This window comes from Brachyhypopomus gauderio, unplaced genomic scaffold, assembly GCF_052324685.1.
Source record: "Brachyhypopomus gauderio isolate BG-103 unplaced genomic scaffold, BGAUD_0.2 sc66, whole genome shotgun sequence".
In the NCBI taxonomy this organism is placed as follows: Eukaryota; Metazoa; Chordata; class Actinopteri; order Gymnotiformes; family Hypopomidae; genus Brachyhypopomus; species Brachyhypopomus gauderio.
In genome coordinates, this window is record NW_027506887.1 from 1,693,708 (window position 1) to 1,719,349 (window position 25,642).

At 41.4% G+C, this 25,642-nt stretch overlaps 1 protein-coding gene and 3 long non-coding RNA genes across 5 annotated transcripts; 2 read left to right on the forward strand and 2 right to left on the reverse strand.

Moving 5' to 3' along the window:
* The first annotated feature begins 906 nt into the window (after positions 1–906).
* LOC143490810 (uncharacterized) lies at positions 907–2,572 on the forward strand. The gene is made up of 3 exons (XR_013124993.1): positions 907–1,559; positions 1,660–1,791; positions 2,062–2,572. It is a non-coding gene; the product is annotated as an uncharacterized LOC143490810 (long non-coding RNA).
* A 1,458-nt stretch (positions 2,573–4,030) lies between these two features.
* Positions 4,031–9,978, forward strand: LOC143490806 (uncharacterized). Of its 2 annotated transcripts, XR_013124988.1 has the most exons (9): positions 4,031–5,426; positions 5,508–5,538; positions 5,644–5,761; positions 6,269–6,360; positions 7,146–7,257; positions 7,477–7,591; positions 7,744–7,876; positions 8,092–8,225; positions 8,330–9,978. It is a non-coding gene; the product is annotated as an uncharacterized LOC143490806 (long non-coding RNA). The 2 variants fall into 2 exon arrangements; XR_013124987.1 differs by having other exon boundaries at positions 4,031–5,538.
* LOC143490807 (uncharacterized) lies at positions 5,245–6,278 on the reverse strand. The gene is made up of 4 exons (XR_013124989.1): positions 6,235–6,278; positions 5,989–6,021; positions 5,614–5,846; positions 5,245–5,356 (listed from the first exon to the last, which is right to left on the reverse strand). It is a non-coding gene; the product is annotated as an uncharacterized LOC143490807 (long non-coding RNA).
* Positions 9,979–15,572: 5,594 nt separating the features above from the next.
* On the reverse strand, positions 15,573–20,326 carry LOC143490744 (uncharacterized). The gene is made up of 4 exons (XM_076989186.1): positions 20,137–20,326; positions 18,709–18,790; positions 16,847–18,582; positions 15,573–15,672 (listed from the first exon to the last, which is right to left on the reverse strand). Exons 1-4 carry the CDS (start codon positions 20,163–20,165, stop codon positions 15,573–15,575), a joined length of 1,947 nt encoding a protein of 648 aa, XP_076845301.1. The 5' UTR covers positions 20,166–20,326.
* Positions 20,327–25,642: the final 5,316 nt, after the last annotated feature.

A 25,642-nucleotide genomic window follows, 5' to 3' on the forward strand; every position in this document is an offset into this window, starting at 1 on the left:
TTAAAGCTGTATAAGCGCACAGAAACACTTTTGCGTATTTGAAGATGCAGCACTGGTCGTTGGCATTTTAGCCTTACAAATATACGAGGCTTTGTGGTGTTTTTTTAATGCAGAAGAAGGTTTGTAGTGTTACCTCGCGACGTAGCGACAGTAGCAAGGCACGTTTTAAGCCTGGTTTATACTTTCGCGAGCGACCGTAGCGCGCGGCTCCGCCCACCTCGCGCGACCCTGCGCGAGCGGTGTAGGCGTTTATACTTTCGCGAACGTCGCGAGCGTCGCTGCAGTGTTCTCCGAAACGATAGGTGGCGATAGGTGGCAGTGGAGAATAAAAAACCCCTGCAAAACCGGGGAAAGAACATTTTTACCTGACCAGAGACCGTATTTAAACACATCAGGCATCAAACGTAAATATGGCTTTGCAGTGTTGTCCGAAACGATACGTTAACAAATACGAGCCTCTTGTAATTCCAGGGCGAAACATGAGAACGTGAAGACGTTAAGATTGGGCGTTTTGAAAATAAACAACCATAAACTAATGTGATAAAAAAAGCGAATTATGTCGATTAATTTCGAGTATATGTATAAATATTTAACTTAATTAAGTTTAACGTGCTGGGAAATATTGAAATGGACCTTTAAAGTGACGTACAAATGCTTTAATTCCACCTTGTAAAGGTGTATGAACCCGGCAAACATGACTTTGTCCATCGCGCTGAAGCGCGGCGCGCGCGCGAAGTTACAAAATTCGAGAGGTGCACGACCTCGCGCCGCGACAGCGCGCGAGGCCCTCGCGCACGGGCGGAGCCACAGCGATTACGTCATTTTCGCCGCGCGGACCCTCGCGCCGCTCGCGGCGCGTCGAGTATAAACCAGGCTTTACACAGTACCTGACCAGCATCTTTTTAAAAGCCAAAGTAATTTCACACAAGTGATGTGCTGCCCCTCTTTGGTAATTAGACTTTCAGTTGTGTCAGCTACTGTCGAGCCTGAAGCCATTGTGCAACAAGTTAAAGTGCGCTGTGTTAACTTCTCCACCTCTCTGCCTCCTGTTCGGGTTTGCTCCGTTCGTCCTCGGCTTGGCTCGCTCCCAAGTCACGTGACCAGTTTAAATAGCAGCCTGTGCGAGATTATCGCAAATGCAATTAATCGTTCAGCCCTATTACTAACCCATTTTGTCAGGTTAAATCCACCTCTTGAGCATAACGCCTTCAGTGACTGTGAAAGTGATATGGCTTGCTCTTCAGAAGCTACTGCAGTGAAACAATCATCAAGGTAAAAATTTCTCTCAATTGTTTTTGCAGCTTCAGCTGTTGTCTCATTTTGTTTGTCTTTTGCTGTCTTTCTCAAGGCAAAACAAGCACAGCTTGGGGAGGAAGTAGCCCCAAAGATGTGTACAGTCATTCTGTACTCTTGAAGAGTTCCATTCAAGTCTCCATCTGGCCACCAGAGGAAATGTAGAAAGTCATAGTCCTTGGGAGGTACCCTGACCTGGTAAAACATTGCCTCTATGTCGGCCATCATTGCAACTGACTCTTCTCCTTGTCAGCACTCCAATCAAGGTATTAGTGAGATCAGGCCCTTGAAATAACTGGTTATTCAATGAAACTCCTTGATATGTGGCTGTGCAGTCAAAGACAACTCTGATTTTCTTCTTTTTAGGGTGGTACACCCCATGGTGCGGGATATACCAGACCTCTCCTTCCTTGCTCTGGCCACTTTTCTCAGGCACCTTTTCTGCGTAGCCCCTTGCTATGATGTCGTACATGAAAGCCTTATAGTCAGCATGAAACTGTGAGTTCTTGTTGAGTTTCTTTTTAAGGTTGATTGCTCTTTGTTCTGCAAGACTGCGATTACTGGGCATCTTCACTGGCCTGTTCCTAAATGGAAGACTGATGCAGTAATGTCCATCAATGAACTGACAAGACTGTTCAACATCCTTCATGAACTGCTGATCATCTTGTGACATCTCTTTTCTGTCCTCACAGCTGCGCTCTGAGAAATCAGTGTTAAAGCTTTGAGTTAATAACTCTTCAATGCTTACCACGGATATCCTGTTTACAGTGAAACCTTGCAATCCTTCATCTATGTCCTGAGGATGATCTCCTCTTCTAATGGGACCATTGACAATCCATCCAATTGCTGTTCGTACTGCATATGGACCGTCTCCTTGACTATTGATGACTTGCCATGGTTCTATTGCCTTGTGAGCATTACCGCCAATCAGCAGGCCAATCTCTGCATTGATACTCGGTAGGCATACCTCCTCAAGGTATGTCCACCTCTTCAGGTCCTTTTGCTGAGGAATGTTTTCCTTTTTGACAGGAATTTCAGGCTGTGTGAACACTGAAGGTAGGTCAACATACGTTGATTCACCGTTGTCTTGCTCAACGTATAAATGTTGAATCAACGTTGAAATGTGACGTTGATTTAACGCTAAAGTGCACATACGGTTCTACGTTGAATCAATGTTGAAAACCGGTTGACACTGGACGGTTGATCAACGTTGGTTCAACCATTATCTAAATATTGTTTTTATTAAAATCCAGTCCTGCTTTATGTACAGCAGGATGCCCATAAAGGGAATTTTTATCAATGAGTTAATTAGTTAGTCTATTATTAATGAGTAATTAGTGTATTAGTTATATAGTAGTCAAATATAATAATAATAATAAACAACAATCACAGTCACAAATAATTTATGCAAGAGCATTTATTTTAATAAATGTAGAACGTTGAATTTCCCTGGTCAATGGGTCTACTTCGCCACTGCAGCTGAATAAATATGAATAAAATTGAAATTAGATTATTGTATACGCACTATTTGAAATTTCATTTTCATTGTTTAACCACACATAAGAGTACCTGTAAGAGTAAGAATGAGTACCTGATGTTTATCTTCTCCTTGGAACTCCTCCTTCTCTCTCAGGTGCGTATTTTAACCATTTCTTCACTGCATCAGCAAATCCTATGTGGGTGCTTTCAGGAATTTGCTTCTGGAGAGCAGCTGGAACAAACACAATTTTTCTGATAAGTAGATATTCGATATCAGTTGCCTTTATAATAAAAACATACTTTAAGAGATGTTTTGAAGCGGGTTCGGGAAACGAGGCAGAAACTGCTTAATCCAGAAAATCCCGAGGAGGGAAACTTTATTTTCCACGCAACTCAAACAATAGCACCGTTTTCTCCTCGCGCAGGCGCCGCTCCCCCAGTGTCACTTAAAGGGCTAAAACTCCCTGAGTGGCCAAGTGGCTGTCTGTTAGGGAATTCGCTGCGAGGAGTAGTAGCCTAGTCGCTACAGTTTAATAGGTGTTTAAAGAATCTTTATTGTAAAGGGTACTATTAGGGTTTATTATTATTAAGGTTTGCGCCTGCTTCATTATTCATGCAAAAACGTTTGTAACACGGACATTTTTGTGAGTTAAAATTAGGTAAAACATGGCGCCCGTAAGCGGTTTGAGTGTGATGAGTCTCGTTCTCCGTGTCGTCTGTGTGTTATGGCGTTTGCTTGTTCCTATTTAAGTTCTTTCTGAACGATTTGCTGTTGTCTGTTGTTAACGTTACATTGGTTACATTACATTATGTTTCGCTCAGTTTCATTATATTCTGAGGCTGAAAACCTGAGTTTTCGTATTCGTTTTGCACATTATTTGCCCGTGAAACTAACTAAATGTAAAACCTAAGCATTTCACATTTAGTGAATTAAATGCTCAAATGTATGTAAAGGTTTGAACAGAACCTTTACTGCTTTGTACTGGTGTTCTGACATTTTGACCCCCTCCAGCAAATAGAGCTGTGTTTTTGCAGAGCGGAAACCACGAGGATAAACTTGAGGTAAGAAAGTAAATTGACGGTTTCATGAGCAACGTCACCAAAAAGATGCGCGCGCATTTTGGCAACGGAAGTGGAGATTTGTCCCATGGGACCACAGTGCAGATCCAAATTCTTTACCATATAAACAAGACAATAAACGTTACTATTTTCAAGCACTGTATGTATGTGTAGCAATACATTATTGCACTATTATCCTCACACAATGATGATGCATATACGCAGGGATTTAGATTTAATTAGATCTTTCAAAATAAAAGTCTCTCAATAATAGCCGAATCTACTGTAAGTCTCTACGTCAGTCAGCTTAATAATCAAGATCGTATCAATTGTATGAGCAAACTCACCCTGCCAACAGAAGAAATTCTTCCAGATCCTTACAAAATATTAGAATGGGAGGATGATTTGTCAAAATGGCCTCCAGTTCAGTGGCCAGATATCTTTACTTATTTGATTGAGAAACCTAGTGTTTACACTAAAGAGAAACTGCGCGCCTACAAGTCACTGGATGAAATGAGGTGATTATTTTGGTGAACATGCTACAATGATTAAAATTGTGCAAAATAAAGTACAGAGACATATATTGTAGAAAAATATTTTATTTGTTACTGTACTCAGTTTAATAAACGTGGCAAATGAAATTATAAATCTCATATGTGTATATACAATAGACAATGCATATACAATGTATGAAATACATACGTGAAATCCGAAAGTGCTTGCACTAGCTAGTTAGCAATAGCACTTCGGACAAGCTCATTTTTATTTTAAGCCCTGGCCGAGTAATTGACAGTTATAACCAGACGTCCTGAATTAAATAAATGTACGAAAATCCACCTGACCTAAAATGAAATGGGCGCTACAGACGCGGGCATTCTTTATGATGTCCTCTGTCCAGTCCACCCTGTTAATAGCCTGCAGCCACAGCAGTCTCCTATTGCTCTGAAATAGACGCGATCCAGATGGTATTCGATAAAACTTTAAACCTTTACCCGACGAATAACGGTTCTAACAGCCGTATACACAACAACCAGACATCTCTATTTTGAACAACACTACATATTTTAAAAAACAGCGCTGATGCTAACGCAAGTCAATGATAAAATGCTACACTTCCGTTGCCAATATGCGCGCGCATCTTCGTGACGTCATCTTTGTATACAAACTTTGAAAGGGTCTATAGTTATCTAAATTAAGGTGGGGAATAAGTGGCCATATTTGATTAGAAATTAGATTTGACTGTTTGAAATTCTACATAATTCGGTCACTGATATGTAAAATCAGGTGACTACTGCAATATATTTATATATTAGTTGGGTTTGCAAATGCCCAGCTAATGTGTTTCACGTGCATGCATGAACTTACCAAACATTATGTCATGAAGGGCAGTATCTTTGAAAGCCCTCTTGTGGCCTTTACCAGCCCAATTCAGCTGACTTGCCAAACCATTAAAAAGGGCATGGGTCAGCATCCGTCTCATAACCATTTCTTGTGTGTGTCCACCCATGATGGAAAGGTAAGACACCTAAGAAGACAGCATTGATGAGACTTAACAAAAAACGATGTAATAACAAAGGCAGCTTTAACAATGACATGTAAGGAATGATAAGGCAGTCAAAGTTTCTATTATATACCTTACTAACTGGTATACTAATAAGAGATGTTTTTATTTTCAGCACTGTGCATACTGAGGAGAGGATGGAAGAGGTGAGTTGTTGGTTCTAATTTATTACCCTTGCTAAATCCTGTCACAAAGTTTAAATTTTATGTAAGGAAAAGTACCATCTTTTGACGTTCCTTCGGATCTCTTAGGATGACCTCTGCCTGATCCAAATCTGCCATGGTTCTAAGGGGGAGACTGATGACAGAAGGCGGTGTGTTTTCAGTGTCCTGCCTCACTAAGTCTCGTCTCAGGGCCTTTACATCATGGGTGAGCTTTTTAATTTCTTCTCTCATCTCTCTGTTTTCCTCCATAATTTGTGCAAGCATTTGCACCACTTTGCTAAGTCCAATGTCTATAAAGCAAGATGAAATTTATTCAATGAATGAAAATTATACAAATTATCACAGTACAGCCCCTGACCCCTCCCTTCGGGCGTGTGTAGATGTAGTCTGTGTCTAAGTATAAGACTGAAACAGTGATCTTTTGGTTCATACCTCTGAGCATTTGTCTGGGTTGTGGTTGTACCTCTGGATATAAAACATTAAAGGTTTGTCATTATACTATGATTTCATTATGTAAAGTCATACCATAGAATCAAAACACCCTTCTTATGAAACCATATTTTTTAGAAATATTTTTTTAACTGCTAAGTGCCTCCACTTGATGGATACTATTATAATATTTTGAAGGTCTTGGAATTACACATTGTTGCACAATAATCTGATTGGAATCTGACTAACCTGTATCGTTATCACAACTACTTGACTTTTGCAGATGGTGATGGCTTTCACCATTACTATGATGGGCTGAAAGGACAATGAAAGCAAAGAAAATTGTACAGAGCAGAAACTAGAGCAATAAAACAGGTAATGAAGTCTTTCAGATCTCCTATAGATAAAGAGCAGAGTTCTCAGGGTTCTTACCAAATAAATTCCGTTCAGGCCAGGTATGGTCCAGGACATCAGATGCTACCCTGTAACTTTGATAGAAATCTGTAGAGATAATTAAGTACATAGTGTTACGGTGAGAGGAGGCAGGCACGACGAGTGTTTAACGTTGTCACACAAACGTTTATTCACGTACACACAACGATCAAGTCCAGCACGAGTAGCGCAAGCACTCAGTACATGTAACATTTACACGGCATGGGCTTTAGACAAAGACGAGCACGGGACATTGTGCAAACGCACATTAAATAGACGAACTACACGATCCCCAGTGATCACGAGACGAGGCACAGGTGAGACCGGTGAACATACCATGAATGACCCACACCCATGGAAATACAAAATGGACATAACCAGACACAGACGACATGAACACAGGCCCAAAAGGAGGGGTCCGGAGCTGTCCCATGACACATAGATGTTTTGGCACTTTTACAGAACCATTTGTGTTTCAACCAAATCCAACTATTTTTGCTTATTAATTTGGTTTGTGGCTATAATTAATAGAGAAGAGAATACATTTGCTAAATATTGTTGCCAATAATGAATATTTTAAAGAAGCATTAAAGTTCACAATATGTTTTTCCAAAAAAGTCTACCACAAGTATTATCTTTAAATTCTACAGCCACCAGACTACGTTCTCTTTAATTTGAGCTGGTAGAATATGAAGGCACGTGTCCATGCCCTTTATTTGTTTTTTTAGTGTTTCAGATGAAAAAGAAACATGGAGAAGGGAAAAGATAAGACATGAATAAGACAAGTCATCAACTGGAGGGGTCATTAAACAGCATCGTCAACCATGCAGTTAGGAACATGTAAGTACCTGGTGAAAGTATTGATGAAGGTTTGGGAATGCATGTTTTCCTTGTACACTCCTCTTCTGCTTCCTTGTAAATATTGTACTTTGGGTTTGGTCTGCAAGATTACAACAGTTACAACTGCCAAAACATACCAAAAAAATCTGTAACATGTGGCACAACTGAATTAACCTTACTTTGATATCCTTTTTCTGCGTTCTGCATTTTCCTGTTCAGATTCTATATCTGTTGTGGCACAGCCAGGTTCCACTGATCTCTTTAAACAATCTATAGCTTTCTCATATGTGTCTGGGCAAAAAAAGGAACATGGAAACACCTTTAGAAAGCAGAGGTATATAGAATTCCTCACTTTAAATACTTTATTGTTTGCTTAATTGACATTCCAATCAAGTTCTTTAGTAGCAGACTTACCACAAGTTGCTAAGCACCGAATCTGCTCATGAACTGTCCAGTCTAAGCTTGGTTTGATTTGTTGTTTCACAGCTCTGTGAATGTTGACGCTGTCACGTGGGGGCCAGAGACATTGTCTATTTTGGACCCATGAAGTGGGCACAACTGCCGTACTCTTGTCAGCAAACTCCACCACGTGCCACAATTGCTCCATCGTCTTGGACAGGTAGATGCTATTTTTAGTTTTTCAGAACAAAATGTATTATGCTTATTTTAGTATCTAAAATTGTGTCACTAGTACTATTTGAATACTGAAGGATAGAGCCAGAACACTCCTGAAACAAGATAACTGAGCAAGAAAAAAATCTGATTAAAATCTGAGAAAAAAAATAAAATCTGAGAAAAAAAATATATTTTAGAACTATTTCTCTTTTTCCAAAGATGAACTGAACATAACTGGAGGTCGGAGTATCTAAATGAACATGTGGACAAGTGGAATAGCTATAAAACCATCCCCATCCTTATAAAGCGCACACTTTCTTACTGTGCAGCCTAGATACTTTGAAAATATTGAGGTAAGATGATGCACAAGGATATGAAAAATAATTATCCTTATGTTTGAATGTTTGATAGATGACAAATATAACATCATCTGTTTTCACTATGTTTTTAACCACAGCTATCTCGTCACCAACTTGTATGCAGTTGTCACCTAGCTCCGTGGAAAAAGTACTCTCATTCAGAATGGCTTTTTTGTACTGTTCTGCTGTTCCAAACTGTGGAGGTAGAGGTCCATTGCAGTGCATATTGTATACAGTTACTGAGTCTACTGGAATTGGCACAATTGCTGTTGGCATTTCAGAGAGTCTCTTCACTATTTGCTGAAGTGGGTGATGTGGTTTTCGCACAAGCCTCTTAATTTTTCCCAAGTAATTTTCAAAGGGAAATGCTGAAATGTTGTCCAAAGCCCCAAAGTTGCGGTACTCATTTGCTAGGTGGAGTAGTTGATGGACATTAAACACAATTTCCTCCTTTCCATACAATTGACCAAAATGTCTGACAAAAGCCACAAGCATATTATGAGCAAAGATAACCTTTTCATCTGGTATATCTGGTGTCAACAGCAAAAACATGGCCACCGAAAACAACATGAAATTATCATAAACCCCATGTGGCATGCAATCTTTAAGCACCACAGGACCAGTATAAATCATAAACTGACGTAGTTCTGTTGCCTTCCAACGATCAATTTCTGTTAGTTCCCTTGGTTTACGAGAGAATTCACAGGGTGTGTTGGGCCTTTGCATTAACAGTTTATTAGATATTAATGCCACGGTTTGAGAAGGAAGCCTGGTAGCCAAGTTCTTGCCCCTTAACCAAAAAACCAGCAGCTTTCTCATAACTCCAAGACAACACAGGTGCATATAATCAATTGGAAACTGGGAGACCATTTTTACAATGCCTGTCAAAGGGCTGAGTTTCTGCTCCAAATGGTGTTCTTCATTAACCATAGCACAAAAATCCATGTCGGTTCTAAGCTTGGCTTTAGTTTCAGGGAATGTCATTTTGTTGTGGCATTCACCTACTTGCACACATTTGTCACAGCCAGAATAACCATTATGTCCCTTTATGTGCTTAACAAATGCTCTGGCTGGTGCATCACACACAAAAGCGGACACCAACACCTGTAGCTGCTTGTCATTATAAACAATGCCATGGTGTAACACATTAGTCAGGTCCTTCACAAATTCATTAAGATACTCATAAACACTGACAGGCTTGCTTACTCCACAATATAAACCTACAATGAAAGGAGACTTGGAGTAATCACAGTCTATTAAACAAAGAATTGGCCAAAGTTGAATTCTGGAACTTTTGAAAAGTGAGAGACCGTCAATGTTAAACTGTAATTTGAGTCTTTTGAGACTAGTTCGGAGGTTAAGACGGCTCAGTTTTTGTTGTATTGCATGCTCCAGCCCAAAATGGTAATACTTGCCATTTCCCATTTTTTGTGTGCCTACTCGTGATTGGGTACCAAGTAATGTCCTTCCATCTCTGGGAAGTGTTGAATGACACACACGCAGAATGCTCAGCAATGCATTTAGTGCAACCAAGGAAATGGAGAAATTAGTCTGATTGTGTGATTTGTGTGTGACTTGTCTATTTGTCTGTATTGTGGTATTTGTGTGTTAACGGGCCACCCAATGGAGGATGGGTTCCCTTTTGAGTCTTGGTTCTCCCGAGGTTTCTTCCTTCCCCCCACCATCATAGGGAGTTTTTCCTCGCCACTGTCGCCTTTGGCTTGCTCATTGGCGTTCTGGACCCATAGTATTGTTAAACTTGTAAATCCTGTATTAAAAGCGCTATACAAATAAACCTTGATTTGATTTGATTTGATTTGTCCTTCTGTAGTCTCAGGCTGTATGTTATAACCTGAGATTGTGTTAGAGCAGAGAGGGTAGTAGAGGGACTGTTTTAAATACTTTCCTCCTTAAATATATCTTCATAAATATTTTATTTCATGACCATACCTAAACTCAGTGACTCATCAGAAACTCCTGTTTGTGCTATGTAATCATTTACCCCCTTGTAGATATTTTTTTCTTTATTATTTTAAATGAAATGTTAGGCAAAGTGAACCTTATCAAACACATTTAAATAAATTGTTGGTTATTTGCTGAGCAAAGTTGTCCAGCTTGTGAATCATGTGTGTAAAATTAACTGGTTCTTAAAATTAAAAATAAATTATTATTAAATAAAGATATTTAGCAGTAAAGCTAACATTATTTTAATTTGATGAAAATGTATTTCTAAAAGCCCAATGCCCTTTTTAAATAGTTTAAACTATTTTGACCCTAGGGAGAATGTATGAGAGTAGTATGTCATTGCTGTTCTCTATTCTATGACTCAAGCACACACTACACGCTCAGATATGCATGTGTGTCTAGATGTTCATACTCGGAGGCTACATACAGCTCTTCCAAATGTGCAATGTCTGCTTTGCTTGATTTAATTTGGATCTTCTGAGGTACACGAGGAAAGGAAGCAATTATGCTTGCACCCATCTGGACATAAATACATAGTAGGCACATGTATTCTGGTCCACCAATGCAAAATATAGGAAATCTGCGCTATAAGGTGTTTTCACAAATGTGAGAAATGTTTCACAAGTCCAGATGCACATGAAATGCATTGCTCCTTGTATGTACTTGATACCTTTGTGTTTGTAGGTGCACATCAGAATCAGAATCGCCTTTATTGTCATTATAATTTACATTACAATGAAATTTGATTCTACTCCAAGGTGCTTGCCAGTACAGTAAATACACACACAACATAAAACATTCTATAAATTGAGGTAGTGCCACATATACATGTTTCGTGCAGTGATGGCTCTAGGGTAAAAGCTGTCCCTGAGCCTACTCGTGCAGGTTTTGTGCAACCTGTACCATCTGCCTGAGGGTAACAGGTTAAACATGTGATTGCTGGGGTGGGATGAGTCCTTGGTGATGCTGACTGCCCTACTGAGGTAGCGAGAGGTGGCAATGTCCTCTAGGCTGGGCAGGGAGCAACCAGTGATCCCCTGGGCTGTGTTGATCACCCTCTGCAGCGCCTTTTTGTCTGCCACTGAGCACCCTCCGTACCATGCCGTGATGCAATACACGAGGATGCTCTCATTGATGGAGCTGTAAAAGAGCACCAACAGTTTCTCCTCCATCTTGTTCCTCTTGAGCACTCTCAGGAAGTGGAGTCGCTGCTGGGCTTTCTTCATCACTGTTGTGTTTGCAGACCAGGAGAGGCTGTCGGTGATCTGCACGCCCAGGAACCTGATGGAGCTGACCCTTTCCATGCAGACTCCGTTTATGAGAAGCGGGGCTGGGTCAGTCCTGCCCTTCCCACATGTTCAGTTGCACATGTTAAAAAGTTTAATTAACCCATGACTTTTATTTTGAAAAGTTGTCTTGGCACTGAAGCGCTTACCAACTAACATGAACACTTCGTTAATTCCTAGATGTGATCTTTTCACATCTTCTAAATTTATCTTTTCTGAAAGCCATTGTGTGGAGATAAATTCACAATATGTGAATATTGTGCAATATGTAATTGCATAATAGGTATCTATCGCATACACTATCTGATTTCTTTAAATAACGAGCCCATTCTTTCGTGAATGTCTGGCGAATATAGAACGCTGTGCCATTGGATCCGGTACGGCCTGCCGAAACCAGCATCGTCTTTACCGCGGTGATATCCACCACCTCCCACACACACACACGTATTTTTTCAGTAGCGTATAACTAACCAAACGCAACGTTGATTCAACATCTTTTTTTCAACGTTAACAATCGTTTAAGAATTCAACCTTTTAGAACGTTGATTTATAGTTGGATTTAGGTTGTCAACCATAAATAACGAAAAACGATGTCATTTCAACGTTGATTCAACGTTCATTTGCTATCTGGGTATACTAACGGAAGCTGCAGTGAATCACTAATTCAGGTTCCGTAGTTTGTGGTGCGTCATCTCTTATTATTTATTATTTAAAAACTCTTTTATAGGTTATTGTTATATTTGCGATAGGCTACTTTAAAAATAATTAAAAACGATTTTTGGTCAGTTTGATTTACTTCTGGAACGTTTTGAAGGGTTGTGGATGTAATTAAAATCACCAGACGTTACACTCTGACATATAGCTGTTTTACTGCTTACATTCCTTTGCAAAACTAATGCCTTTCAGTCCACATTTTAACAATTTTCAAAAACAATCTTCAGTCCACATTGCCCTCTAGAGGTCATTTATTCGAGTGACATGAAATAAGAAGCAGCAAAAAATTATTCTGGCTCATACAAAAATAAAAGTCCCACATAGGTATGTCATTTTACTCAGGACATGAATTATTATGGATGAGAACATATACAGGTGCATCTCAATAAATTAGAATAGCCTATCATCAAAAAAGTTTCTTTATTTTACTAATTCAATACAAAAAGTGAAATGCATATATTATATAGATTCATGACAGTCATGTATTTCAAATCAAATCAAAATTTATTTATATAGCACTTTTTCAAGTTGTTGTCACAAAGCAGCTTTATAAGTGTCCGAGTCCAAGCCCCCAGTGAGCAAGCCATGGGCAACAGTGGCAAGGAAAAAACTCCCTAAGAGCATGAGGAAGAAACCTTTAGAGGAACCAAGACTCAGGGGGGGATCCCATCCTCCTCTGGCTGACGCTGGTCACCATGACAACGATAATTAAAGAGATACATAAACAAGTGATGGGGATGATGAATAATTCTCATCTTTGTGTGTATTTATATACATGTGTTCTCTATGTAATTCTTATTCATCTGTAGCAGGCAAGAATTCGGGGTGGTGAGAGGGGCCAGGGCAGTGGGTTGATCCCAGAGCCATAGAGAGAGAGAGTCGCGACAATGGAAGTTCAAAACGCTTGATGGTCACGTGATTCACGGAGGCTTCAGATAGTTCCAGGAAGTTCAATTTGAGTGCATAAACACAGAGATAGAACTGCAATTTGAGGATTATTTTGAACATATAGCGACCAACTTTAGGCTAATGTTAGAGCACATTGCTGTTTAATGCTTTGATTGTTTTATAATTGTTATATATTACGTTCATTTATATATTTAGAGGGACAGGAAGGGGTGAAATTCAGATTAGATTAATTTTCTAACATTAACATATCTTTAAATCATGGTGATTTCTATAATCCCATGGTATTGGGGACCTAAGTAATCTAAATGACTAATGTACATTTTCTGACAGAAGGAAATTTTTCTTTGACTTCATTGTGCAGAAATGTGCTTTAAAAGGGTACATTAAAACACATTACATTTACATCCAGACAGTATATGACATATTAAAATACATGGATAAATTATATATATCTTGTCTTTTTAATACACACTTATTTACAGCAATTAATTCATTAAATACATCTCTAATAATCTCAAATATGAATATTATGTCAAGCAGTTTTTCTGTGTCCTTTCCTCCATGTTGTTTGTGTAGTGTCCACCATGGTTTGCTGTGCTGCATGGGGATGCTCCAATCGATCAGAGAAAGGAGCAAAAATGTATGGTTTCCCCACTGATACTGAGAGGAGAAAAAATGGTTGTCTCAACTAAGCAGGAGCAATCTTACCTTCACTAAAGATTACAACAGCAAATATATATGTGAGGTAATCATCAAACACTGCATTTGCACTTTTCACAATAAACACACTATTGGAAAGCTTAATGCCTGATTTATTCAAATACAGAATAGTGAACAAAAAAAAATCAAAGACTCCAGACAGACTCGGGTGCAGGGTGAGGTTGCTATCTAGTTGCAGGCTCCATTGAATCCTCTATGGTTCTTTGGCCTAAAGAGAGAGAGAGGAGAAAACAACAGGAGAAAATGATTATTATGAGTATTGATGTGATATGAATTTGAATTTGTTGCATATCCTTGGTTGTATACGTATCCAGTAAGTGTTCTCTAATACTGTGTATTCACCCACTATGGGATATATGAGTAGACAAAACTGAGTTGTCATGTGTGAGGAGTAAACTCACATCACTCTGCAGGCACACTCTGCGCCCATTTACCATAAAACCCTTTGCCCATGAACCCCTGGATCTGCAACCTTTAAAAGGCTCTTCCCCCTGCTGTTACCTTATTTATTGTTGGAACTAATAAGAGGCCTGAACCCTGTGATCTTATTGGATGTGGGGGTTCATTATAGGAGATAAGTTTTTAGAAGTAATCAGGAACAATCTATGTATACAATCTATGTATTTATCAAAGGTATTATCTATGTATTTATCAAATGTTTTGTATTTTATTTTGTATTTGATTACGAAAGAAATCCATAAAGACATACTTACTAGTTAAGTTTCCTGGAATCTGAGGTTCGGCGCCTGTTTGGTTTAGAAATAGTACTAAAAAGAAATCTAGGATTTCTGTTTTTATTATGCTGAATCAAATAGTGTCTCTTTCTCTTGCAGTTGTCTCTCTTTGTTTTGCAGCTGTCTCTCTTTTTCCAACTTTCTCTCCTCCTACAGCTGTCTGTCCTTCTGCAGCTGTCTCTCTTTTTTCAACTGTCTGTCCTTCTGCAGCTGCAGCTGTATCTCTTTTTCCAACTGTCTCTCTTTTGCCAGCTGTCTCTCTTTTCCAAACTGTCTATCCTTCTGCAGCTGTATCCCATAGTTTTTCAGCTGTATCTCTATCTGCAGCTGTTTCTCCATCTGCAGCTGCCTCTCCTCCTGCAGCTGTCTGTCTTTCTGCAGCTGTCTCTCTTTTTCCAACTTTCTGTCCTTCTGCAGCTGTCTCTCTTTTTCCAACTGTCTCTCTTTTGCCAGCTGTCTCTCTTTTCCAAACTGTCTGTCCTTCTGCAGCTGTATCCCATAGTTTTGCAGCTGTATCTCTATCTGCAGCTGTTTCTCCATCTGCATCTGCCTCTCCTCCTGCAGCTGTCTGTCCTTCTGCAGCTGTCTCTCTTTTTCCAGCTTTCTCTCTTCCTGCAGCTGCCTTTCCGCCTGCAGCTCTCTCTCCGTCTGCAGCTGCCTCTCTGGCAGCAGATGTTTCTCCTCTTGCAGCTGTCTATCTTTGTTTTGCAGCTGCCTCTCCCCCTGCAGCTGTCTCTCTTTTTCTAACTGTCTCTCCATCTGCAGCTCTCTCTCCATCTGCAGCTGCCTCTCTTTTTCCAACTTTCTCTCCTCCTGCAGCTGTCTGTCCTTCTGCAGCTGTCTCTCTTTCTCCAGCTTTCTCTCCTCCTGCAGCTGCCTCTCTGCCTGCAGCTCTCTCTCCGTCTGCAGCTGTCTCTCTGTCTGCAGCTGCCTCTCTGTCTGCAGCAGCCTCTCTGCCTGCAGCTGTCTCTCCTCTTGCAGCTGTCTGTCCTTCTGCAGCTGTCTCTCTCTTTTCAACTGTCTGTTCTTCTGCAGCTGCAGCTGTATCTCTTTTTCCAATTGTCTCTCTTTTGCCAGCTGTCTCTCTTTTCCAAACTGTCTGTCCTTCTGCACCTGTATCCCATAGTTTTTCAGCTGTATCTCTATCTGCAGCTGTTTCTCCATCTGCAGCTGCCTCACCTCCTGCAGCTGTCTGTCCTTCTGCAGCTGTCTCTCTTTTTCCAACTTTCTGTCCTTCTGCAGCTGTCTCACTTTTTCCAACTGTCTCTCTTTTGCCAGCTGTCTCTCTTTTTCAAACTGTCTATCCTTCTGCAGCTGTATCCCATAGTTTTTCAGCTGTATCTCTATCTGCAGCTGTTTCTCCATCTGCAGCTGCCTCTCCTCCTGCAGCTGTCTGTCCTTCTGCAGCGGTCTCTCTTTTTCCAGCTTTCTCTCTTCCTGCTGCTGCCTTTCAGCCTGCTGCTCTCTCTCCGTCTGCAGCTGCCTCTCTGTCTGCAGCTGCCTCTTTGCCTGCAGATGTCTCTCCTCTTGCAGCTGTCTCTCCTCCTGCAGCTGTCTCTCTTTTTCCAACTGTCTCTCCATCTGCAGCTCTCTCTCCATCTGCAGCTGCCTCTCTTTTTCCAACTTTCTCTCCTCCTGCAGCTGCCTCTCTGCATGCAGCTCTCTCTCCATCTGCAGCTGCCTCTCTGTCTGCAGCTGCCTCTCTGCCTGCAGCTGTCTCTCCTCTTGCAGCTGTCTCTCTTTGTTTTGCAGCTGCCTCTCCTCCTGCAGCTGTCTGTCCTTCTGCAGCTGTCTCTCTTTTTCTAGCTTTCTCTCCTCCTGCAGCTGTCTCTCCGTCTGCAGCTGTCTCTCTGTCTGCAGCTGCCTCTCCGTCTGCAGTTGCCTCTCTGTCTGCAGCTGTCTCTCTTTTTTTTGCAGCTGCCTCTCCTCCTGCAGCTCTGTCTCTTTTTCCAGCTTTCTCTCCTCCTGCAGCTGTCTCTCTTTTTCCAACTGTCTCTCTTTTGCAAGCTGTCTCTCTTTTTCAAACTGTCTGTCCTTCTGCAGCTGTATCCCATAGTTTTGCAGCTGTATCTCTATCTGCAGCTGTTTCTCCATCTGCAGCTGCCTCTCCTCCTGCAGCTGTCTGTCCTTCTGCAGCTGCCTCTCTTTTTCCAGCTTTCTCTCTTCCTGCTGCTGCCTTTCCGCCTGCTGCTCTCTATCCGTCTGCAGCTGCCTCTCTGTCTGCAGCTGCCTCTCTGCCTGCAGATGTCTCTCCTCTTGCAGCTGTCTCTCTTTGTTTTCCAGCTGCCTCTCCTCCTGCAGCTGTCTCTCTTTTTCCAACTGTCTCTCCATCTGCAGCTCTCTCTCCATCTGCAGCTGCCTCTCTTTTTCCAACTTTCTCTCCTCCTGCAGCTGCCTCTCTGCCTGCAGCTCTCTCTCCATCTGCAGCTGCCTCTCTGTTTGCAGCTGCCTCTCTGTCTGCAGCTGCCTCTCTGCCTGCAGCTGTCTCTCCTCTTGCAGCTGTCTCTCTTTGTTTTGCAGCTGCCTCTCCTCCTGCAGCTCTGTCTCTTTTTCCAGCTTTCTCTCCTCCTGCAGCTGCCTCTCCGTCTGCAGCTGCCTCTCTGTCTGCAGCTGTCTTTCCTCTTGCAGCTGTCTCTCTTTGTTTTGCAGCTGCCTCTCTTCCTGTAGCTGTCTCTCTTTTTCCACCTGTCTGTCCTTCTGCAGCTGTCTCCCATAGTTTTGCAGCTGTTGCTCTATCTGCAGCTGTCTCTCCATCTGCAGCTGTCTCTCCATCTGCAGCTGTCTCTCCATCTGCAGCTGCCTCTCTGTCTGCAGCTGCCTCTCCGTCTGCAGCTGCCTCTCCATCTGCAGCTGCCTCTCTGTCTGCAGCTGTCTCTCCATCTGCAGCTGTCGCTCCATCTGCAGCTGCCTCTCTGTCTGCAGCTGCCTCTCTGTCTGCAGCTGTCTTTCCATCTGCAGCTGTCTCTCCATCTGCAGCTGCCTCTCCGTCTGCAGCTGTTTCTCTGTCTGCAGCTGCCTCTCTGTCCGCAGCTGTCTCTCTTTGTTTTGCAGCTGTCTCTCCTCCTGCAGCTGTCTCTCTTTTTCCAACTTTCTCTCCTCCTGCAGTTGTCTGTCCTTCTGCAGCTTTCTCTCCTCTTGCAGCTGCATCTCCGCCTGCAGCTCTCTCTCCGTCTGCTGCTGCCTCTCTGTCTGCAGCTGCCTCTCTGCCTGTAGCTGTCTCTCCTCCTGCAGCTGTCTCTCTTTTTCCAACTGTCTCTCCATCTGCAGCTCTCTCTCTATCTGCAGCTGCCTCTCCGTCTGCAGCTGTCTGTCCTTCTGCAGCTGTCTCTCTTTTTCCAGCTTTCTCTCCTCCTGCAGCTGCATCTCCGCCTGCAGCTCTCTCTCCGTCTGCAGCTGCCTCTCTGTCTGCAGCTGCCTCTCTGCCTGTAGCTGTCTCTCCTCCTGCAGCTGTCTCTCTTTTTCCAACTGTCTCTCCATCTGCAGCTCTCTCTCCATCTGCAGCTGCCTCTCTTTTTCCAACTTTCTCTCCACCTGCAGCTGTCTGTCCTTCTGCAGCTGTCTCTCTTTTTCCAGCTTTCTCTCCTCCTGCAGCTGCCTCTCTGCCTGCAGCTCTCTCTCCATCTGCAGCTGCCTCTCTGCCTGCAGCTCTCTCTCCTTCTGCAACTGTCTCTCTTTTTCCTGCTGTCTCTCCTTCTGCAGCTGTCTCTCTGTCTGCAGTTTTCTATCTTTTTGCAGCTGTCTCCTATAGTTTTGCAGCTGTCGCTCCATCTGCAGCTGTCTCTCCATTTGCAACTGTCTGTCCTTCTGCAGCTGTCTCTTTTTTTCCTGCTGTCTCTCCTTCTGCAGCTGTCTCTCTTTTTCCAACTGTCTCTCTTTTTCTAGCTGTCTCTGTTTCTGGATCTTTTCCCGATTCTTCAACTTTCTGCACCATATTTTCTTCAAGAATGCCCAGCACCCATAAGACTGAGTCGGGCTGGAAGATGGTAATGGGTCTCTGACTTTGATCATGACCCTGGGTGCAATCTGTGCATATCCAGCAAACCACAAATTAAATTGTTGCATTTTCTGAATAAGTAGTGTAATATAATTAATTATAATTACAATTAATAAGTTCCATATAGGCAAGCAAAGCCTAGGCTGAATCAGTACCTGTAGTTTCTCTTTGTAGTCATCGTCCATGTCCTCTGTCCGTCTGCTCTTAGATGTCTTATTTTTTTCCAGAGTGGATAACCTAAAGTACATTTCATCTGAGTGATTTTCAAGCACTGATTAACCATAACCACTGTGAAAACTAACTTCAGTGTTTTGGCTTCATACCACAGTCATGTTTTTATATGCTAAAAGTTAGGGATGCACCGATTCACGTTTTTCACTTCCGATACCGATTCAGATATCTGAGGCTTAGTATCGGCAGATACCGATCCGATAGAGTAAAACAGTGCTGAATCGACTTAAAACATTTTTTTTAACACAGACATACTGAATTACAAGTTTATTGAAAACTCTGCACCAGTATAGCACACTTAAACACACATAAAACATATAAAAACAACACAAATTGCATTTGTTCAGTCAGTGCAATTATGAATATAACATTGAATGTAAAATAAATAATACCAAAGAACCTGAAACTGACAAAAACAATAGGTTCACAACTTTGGTCAAACATGACCAAGAAACCTTTGAAATGGTTCAAGAATTCTAAATATAATTTAAAATGAATAAGGAGATGAAATAAGAGAAACAGCAATACCTATGCGGCTAGTTTGCTATAGCGCACACATCACGTAAGCACAAAGCATGTAACGGCCAGAAATATGTGTACTGTGCCTTTAAGGGAGCGAGTTGAGTGCACGTATGGAATATTGTTGTTTTTTTAGCTGTCTGCCGTAGACCGACTCAGACCACTGCTCTTTATTTCATCTTTATTTTATTTCTGTAAGTACCGCATTCAATGAGCTTTGGACAACTCACCAGTTCAAGTATGAACTGTCAAGTAGTGCTGGAGCCCAGGTTTATTTTGGTCAACCAGCAAATAAACGGACTAAGTGGAATAGCACCAGCGCGAGTACGAGTCAGTGATTCACCTCTCCTCTGTGTGCTTCGTGTTTCACTCGCCTGTTAACTGTCCAAGTTCACTTCTATCCGGGACAGAGTGGATATTTAAAGTTGAACTAACTCCGAAAAGCGTTACAAGCATAGAATTAGACTGAATAGATCTGGGGTGAGTTTCCCGAAACGTTCTTAGCGCGAAGTACTTCTTAACCTCATATGTTTCATACGAGGTTACGAAGTACTTAGCGCTACGAACGTTTCGGGAAACCCACCCCTGTTTTTATGGATCGGTCACAGTCACCGATACCCGATCTAGGATTTTTTCCAATATCGGGTCCGATACAGATATTAATATCGAAACCCGTGCATCCCTACTAAAAGTACGGAGAGGCTAGTAGACGTATGTGAATAGGATCAATTCTGTATGAGGGTATAGAGCAGACATACGGTATGTCTGCTCTATACCCTCATACAGAATTGATCCTATTCTGATAATAGAGTCTGGAAGAATTAAATACTCACCTCTGTTGACTGTAGTTTCCACTCAGCATGTTGCCACCTGTTTCAGCAATCTACAATTATTTGCAAAAAACACAAAATGTCACTTTGTATCATGTACACAGCCGCATTTCAATGACTGTAGAGCTCTAAGTTGCAGTGTTCTGGAACCAAGTGATGTCATTTTTTTCATTATGACGTTTTACTGACATTCAGTGGCCATGAAAACATGGTAACCATGACAACAAAATAAATAGCTGACAAGACAGCAGTAACTTCATTAGGAAACCCTATAACCATGCTGTTCATAGTATGTCATGCATTTTAAGGGTTAAGCAAATATAACTATAGAAGTCCTTGATATAAAATTTAAAATTCTTATTGTTATTTCACATTTTAACGTTTCTGATGAATTCTTTGAAAAAAACATTTGTTACAATGAAAGTTATATATATTTTTAAATATAAAAAGGTACACATTTTATTAGAATTTTGAAATGACCAAAAAAAATTGTATTGGCAAAATTATTCAGATCATAGAACTAAATCACATGCTGACATTAACTTTACGTGCATGTGTGTTTTTGTGTGGTCTTTCATGGAAGCGAAACTTTTCAGTCATTTCCAGTATTTGGCCAGTAGAGGGAGACCAAGTACTAGCATACTGATATTACACAGATGAAATAAGACATTTCAGTGAGTTAAAATCAGAGTTTTTGTGTGTGTGTGTGTGTGTGTGTGTGTGTATATATATATATATATATATATATATATATATATATATATATATATATATATATATATATATATATATATATATCAATGGTCACTGGTTAAAATGGCTGTGACGCATTGAAGCATTTCAGGTTTTCAAATAGTGCGGCCCCAACGTTTCCGGTTGTATTGTTTACAAACAGCGGCATATGCAAAACTAGCTAGAGTAATATCAAAATGAGTGTTCGGTGCAAAGTTTTTAAGTCGGATCATTTCCAAAAACAATGTAAGAAATATTCAGAGCACTGTTGTGTTCCTCTTTGCTCGGCGTCTGGGAAGTTTAATGGCAGTTAAAGTTTTCATAGCTTTCCAGCGCGTATAGTGACCTCAGGAGCCAGTGGCTAATAAACATACATCGGGACCATTGGGACCAATTTACTATCTCGCCTCATACAAAAGTCTGTAGCAGACATTTCATACCAGACCACTTGATTGAACCAAAAACCCCAGAAGGTCAGAGAAGACTGACAAAGGATGCAGTACCACTTCTCTTTTAATGGAACGGATACAGCATTCAGGCTCCACAGCTAAGTGTGTGGGAGAGGAGAGAAAGACCGGCTGAGCCTACCTCCCTGGAAGATCCATCAACTGATCTTACAGTGGATCATGATTATTTTTCTGCTCCTGAGCCATCATCGCTAGACATGTCCTGCGCTGAAAATGAAGATCTGTCCCATGAAGTGGAGGAGCTGAGAAATCAGCTTCATGAGTTGCGTGCCCAGCTAACCTTTGGGTTACAACAATTCTCCGACGAGGACATTCGATTTTACACCAGGTAACGTGCAGTAAAGCTTTAGATGCAATTCACTGCCACTTTGACAATCAGTGTGCTGTTAAAATTAGAAAAATATATCAAAAAATATATCATATATATCATAAATATATGTATATCATAAATGTATGTATATATTATATACATACAATAATAATAACAGTAATCATCATCGACATCATTTTGCCAACAGATTCCCAAGCTATGACCACTTAATGGCATTTTGGTGGCTGATTGAGCCATCCATCCACAAAATGGTTCGGGTCTCAAGAGCAAAGGCTGCAGCTAAGAAGAATGAAGATATGTCTCATTCACGAATGTCAGGGGTATGACAACATTTTTTTAACCCAAAAAACAACAGTAAGGGATGACTCCCGCTATACATGTTATGTTATGGTAATATGTTGAACAAATGACCAGGGGGGTATTCCAGAAAGAGGGTTTAACAAACTCTAAACTTAACCCTGAACTCTGAGTTGTCTTACTCCGATCTGACATACTCAGAGTTTTCGGTTCCAAAACGGCTGATCGGAGATTAAGTAATCAGGGTCGCTCAACTCCGAGTAGGTTGACCCAGACAGAAGTGCGTTCACGCGTAACTATTAAAGGCATTCTTAATGGAACACAGATAAATAAGATTAATCATGGACTTAAATGCGAAAATCAGCCGAGCATCGTATTTCACACCATTGTAGCTTGAAGTATTACTGACTGCGTATGCAGAATATTTAGATATTATTAAATGTAAATGTAATACTATGGTAGCTGCTAGAGAAAGGCAGTCAGCATGTCAAAAAATTGCCAACAGAGTTAATGCGTGAGTGAAAATTATATTTTTATATTTAGCAGAAGGGCGTGATTATTTTATTATATTCTCCTCATTTATAATACTGTATTGAGTTTTATGTATTTTTTATGCACGCGGAAAGTATAAACGCTTCCACCGTTCGCGCAGTCGCGCGAGGTGGGCGGAGCGCTATGGTCACTCACTCAGACCTACTCTCTAATGCACATCAGATCTACCAATTGGATTCACTCAGACCTGCTCTTTAATGCAGCACAGACTGTTATGAGACTAGGATTGGTTAGGCTAGGAACCAGGGCGGCCTCTCACCTGAGCCCTCCCATGAGAGTCTGCTCGACCAATGTATGCACGCGGAAAGTATAAACGCTTCCACCGTTCGCGCAGAGTCGCGCGAGGTGGGCGGAGCGCTATGGTCACTCACTCAGACCTAGGCTGTGTTTGAAATAGACTACTACATACTGGATACTGCATACTGGACTCAGTATATACTGGATACTGCATACTGGTCCTCTTAGTAGTATGCAGTACAGTTTCCAGTATGCGACAAAAGCAAAGCACACTACGGGGTCACGTGAACGTAGCGTTGCATGATGGGATGCAGTACACCACGAAGATAGCTCTGTTTGCGTACTGGAATATTTTGCGGAAGTAGTAGGTCATCCGGGTATGTTTCGCGTACTGGAAATTTTCATTTTGGTCACATACTGCATACGACATACTGATTTGGGGCTCGATCAGTATGCCAGTAGTATGTAGTAGACTATTTCGAACACAGCCCTACTCTCTAATGCACATCAGATCTACCAATTGGATTCACTCAGACATGCTCTTTAATGCAGCACAGACTGTTATGAGACTAGGATTGGTTAGGCTGGGAACCAGGGCGGCCTCTCACCTGATCCCTCCCATGAGAGTCTGCTCGACCAATGTTTGAGAGGAGGTGGTCTATGTTGGGGGTGGGCTAAATGTCCTCCGTGTCCAGAAGAGCAGAAGTTGAAACACCTTCACTATATACAATCATCAGGACAGACAAAATTCACTACACGTTCACCAGGACAGACAGAATTCATGCACTTTGTTATGGCAGCAGATCCAGTATCTGTGTCATTCAGGATTTAAGAAGCACTCTGATAACGGACGCGTGAAACCATGTGTTGAACAAAAAATATCTTTATATAAGAAAAATGCAATTCAAAACTCTTCTTTTTACAGTTTTCTTCCAATAAATCTCAACACGGTAAGCACGGTCAAAAAACTGTGTGTATCCGTGCTTCTAGATCTTTTTCCCACTAGCACACCCTCAGCTCAACAGCATCCCCGATAGGCCAGCGTTTCTCAACCGGGGTGCCGCGGCACCCTGGGGTGCTGTCTGTCTTCAGCGGGGGTGCCATCAAAATATTCTGATGTGAAATAAAAAACTATAGTTTAAAAAATTGAAGTTATTATACGCTTTAAAAATCATTAAAATGTATTTCATATGACCAGATCTCTCAAATTTGGTGGGCGTGAGCTTTTTTTCAGGCGGGGGGGATTGGAATCTGTCGCGATGGTTAGTGTAGCGGCTGTGTGTGTGTGTGTGTGTGTGTGTGTGTGTGTGTGTGTGTGTGTGTGTGTGTGTGTGTGTGTGTGGTTGGGGAGCGGGCTGGCTAAAGTCTACCAAGAAACAGCGCGATCTATATTCTGATTGGTTCAACCTGTTATACAACCGATGGATTGGCTGAATATGCTGCGGTGTGCGGCGATTAGATTATTTAAAAAATAAATAAATAATAATAATATTCAAGCGTGAGAAATTCCATGTGTGGCGTGAGAGCGTGTGAAATCGCTAAATATGCGTGAGTCTCACGCTCAAAGCGTGCATATGACCTGCATATGACCAAGGTCAGCACGTGATTACGCAGGTTTCCCACTGACTGTAAGTCACATTTATCTGCTCTCTGTCTTAATAATCACTTTTTTTGTGTTATGTTGGCCGGGAGATGGTTGCAGAGAGTATGTTTTCAGGGTTGCCAACGCTCACGCATTGAGCATGAGACACACGCATTTGACCGTTTGCATGCATGCATATAAAGGGTGCCACAACTGAAAAAAGGTTGAGAAACACTGCTATAGGCTATCAAAAATAAGAGTCCCATCGTAAATTTGCTGTTCAACTAAACTGACATTATTGTATTTCATGAAATAATACAAAAATTACAAAAAACACTCATAAACAATATAACAAATACAAATTCTTATTTATGGCTCTAACATTTCGGCCCCTAATTGTATTGGCAGGGTACAAAACAATTACAAACTTACTAATAGAGCCATATCCATATCGATCCAACATCTACTGTACATAGTAATTTATTAATCAAATTTCTGTGTACGAGTCCATTATTAATCCTTTCTTGACTCATTCTGCTTCCTGCATAAGACAGAGTTTGTTAGTAGGCCTTTCCAATAGGGTAGATTTGGTTTGAACTTGAACCCGTCTGACCACTCCTCTTGAGTCTGGATAGGTCTTACGGATTTTTCTAGTCAACCAGGCATTCCTTGGGGCAGAATTGTCCACAATGAGAACAAGGTCTCCAGGAGTGAGATTTCTCTTGCGAGTATTCCACTTCTGTCGCTCTTGCAGCAACGGGAGGTATTCCTGGGTCCATCTTGACCAAAACAAGGTCGCCATATATTGTATTTGTCTCCATCTTCTACGGGAGTAGAGGTCATCCCTGCTAAATATGCCAGGTGGAAGAGCTGGTTGTCTTTTCATTAACAGAAGATGATTTGGAGTCAAAACCTCTAGGTCATTGGGCATCAGAGGCAGCAGTTAAAGGTCGATCATTAATGATTGCTTCAACTTCACTTAGCAGTGTGTGGAGGCCATCATCATCCAACACCTGCTGTCTCAATAGAGAATTCAACACCTTCCTTACAGTGCGAATCTGTCGTTCCCATATTCCACCTTGGTGGGATGCAGTCGGGGTGTTAAAAATCCAGGTGATGCCTTTCTGCATAAAGTCTTCTCTGATTTGAGATTGATCAAGCTCCTCTAGAGCCTCTCGGAGTTCTCTCTCGGCACCAATAAAATTTGTGCCATTGTCAGAACGCATTGTTGACACTTGACCTCTTCTACAGATAAATCTTCTGATGGCATTAATGCATGATGAGGTATCTAAAGAGTGAGCCACTTCTATG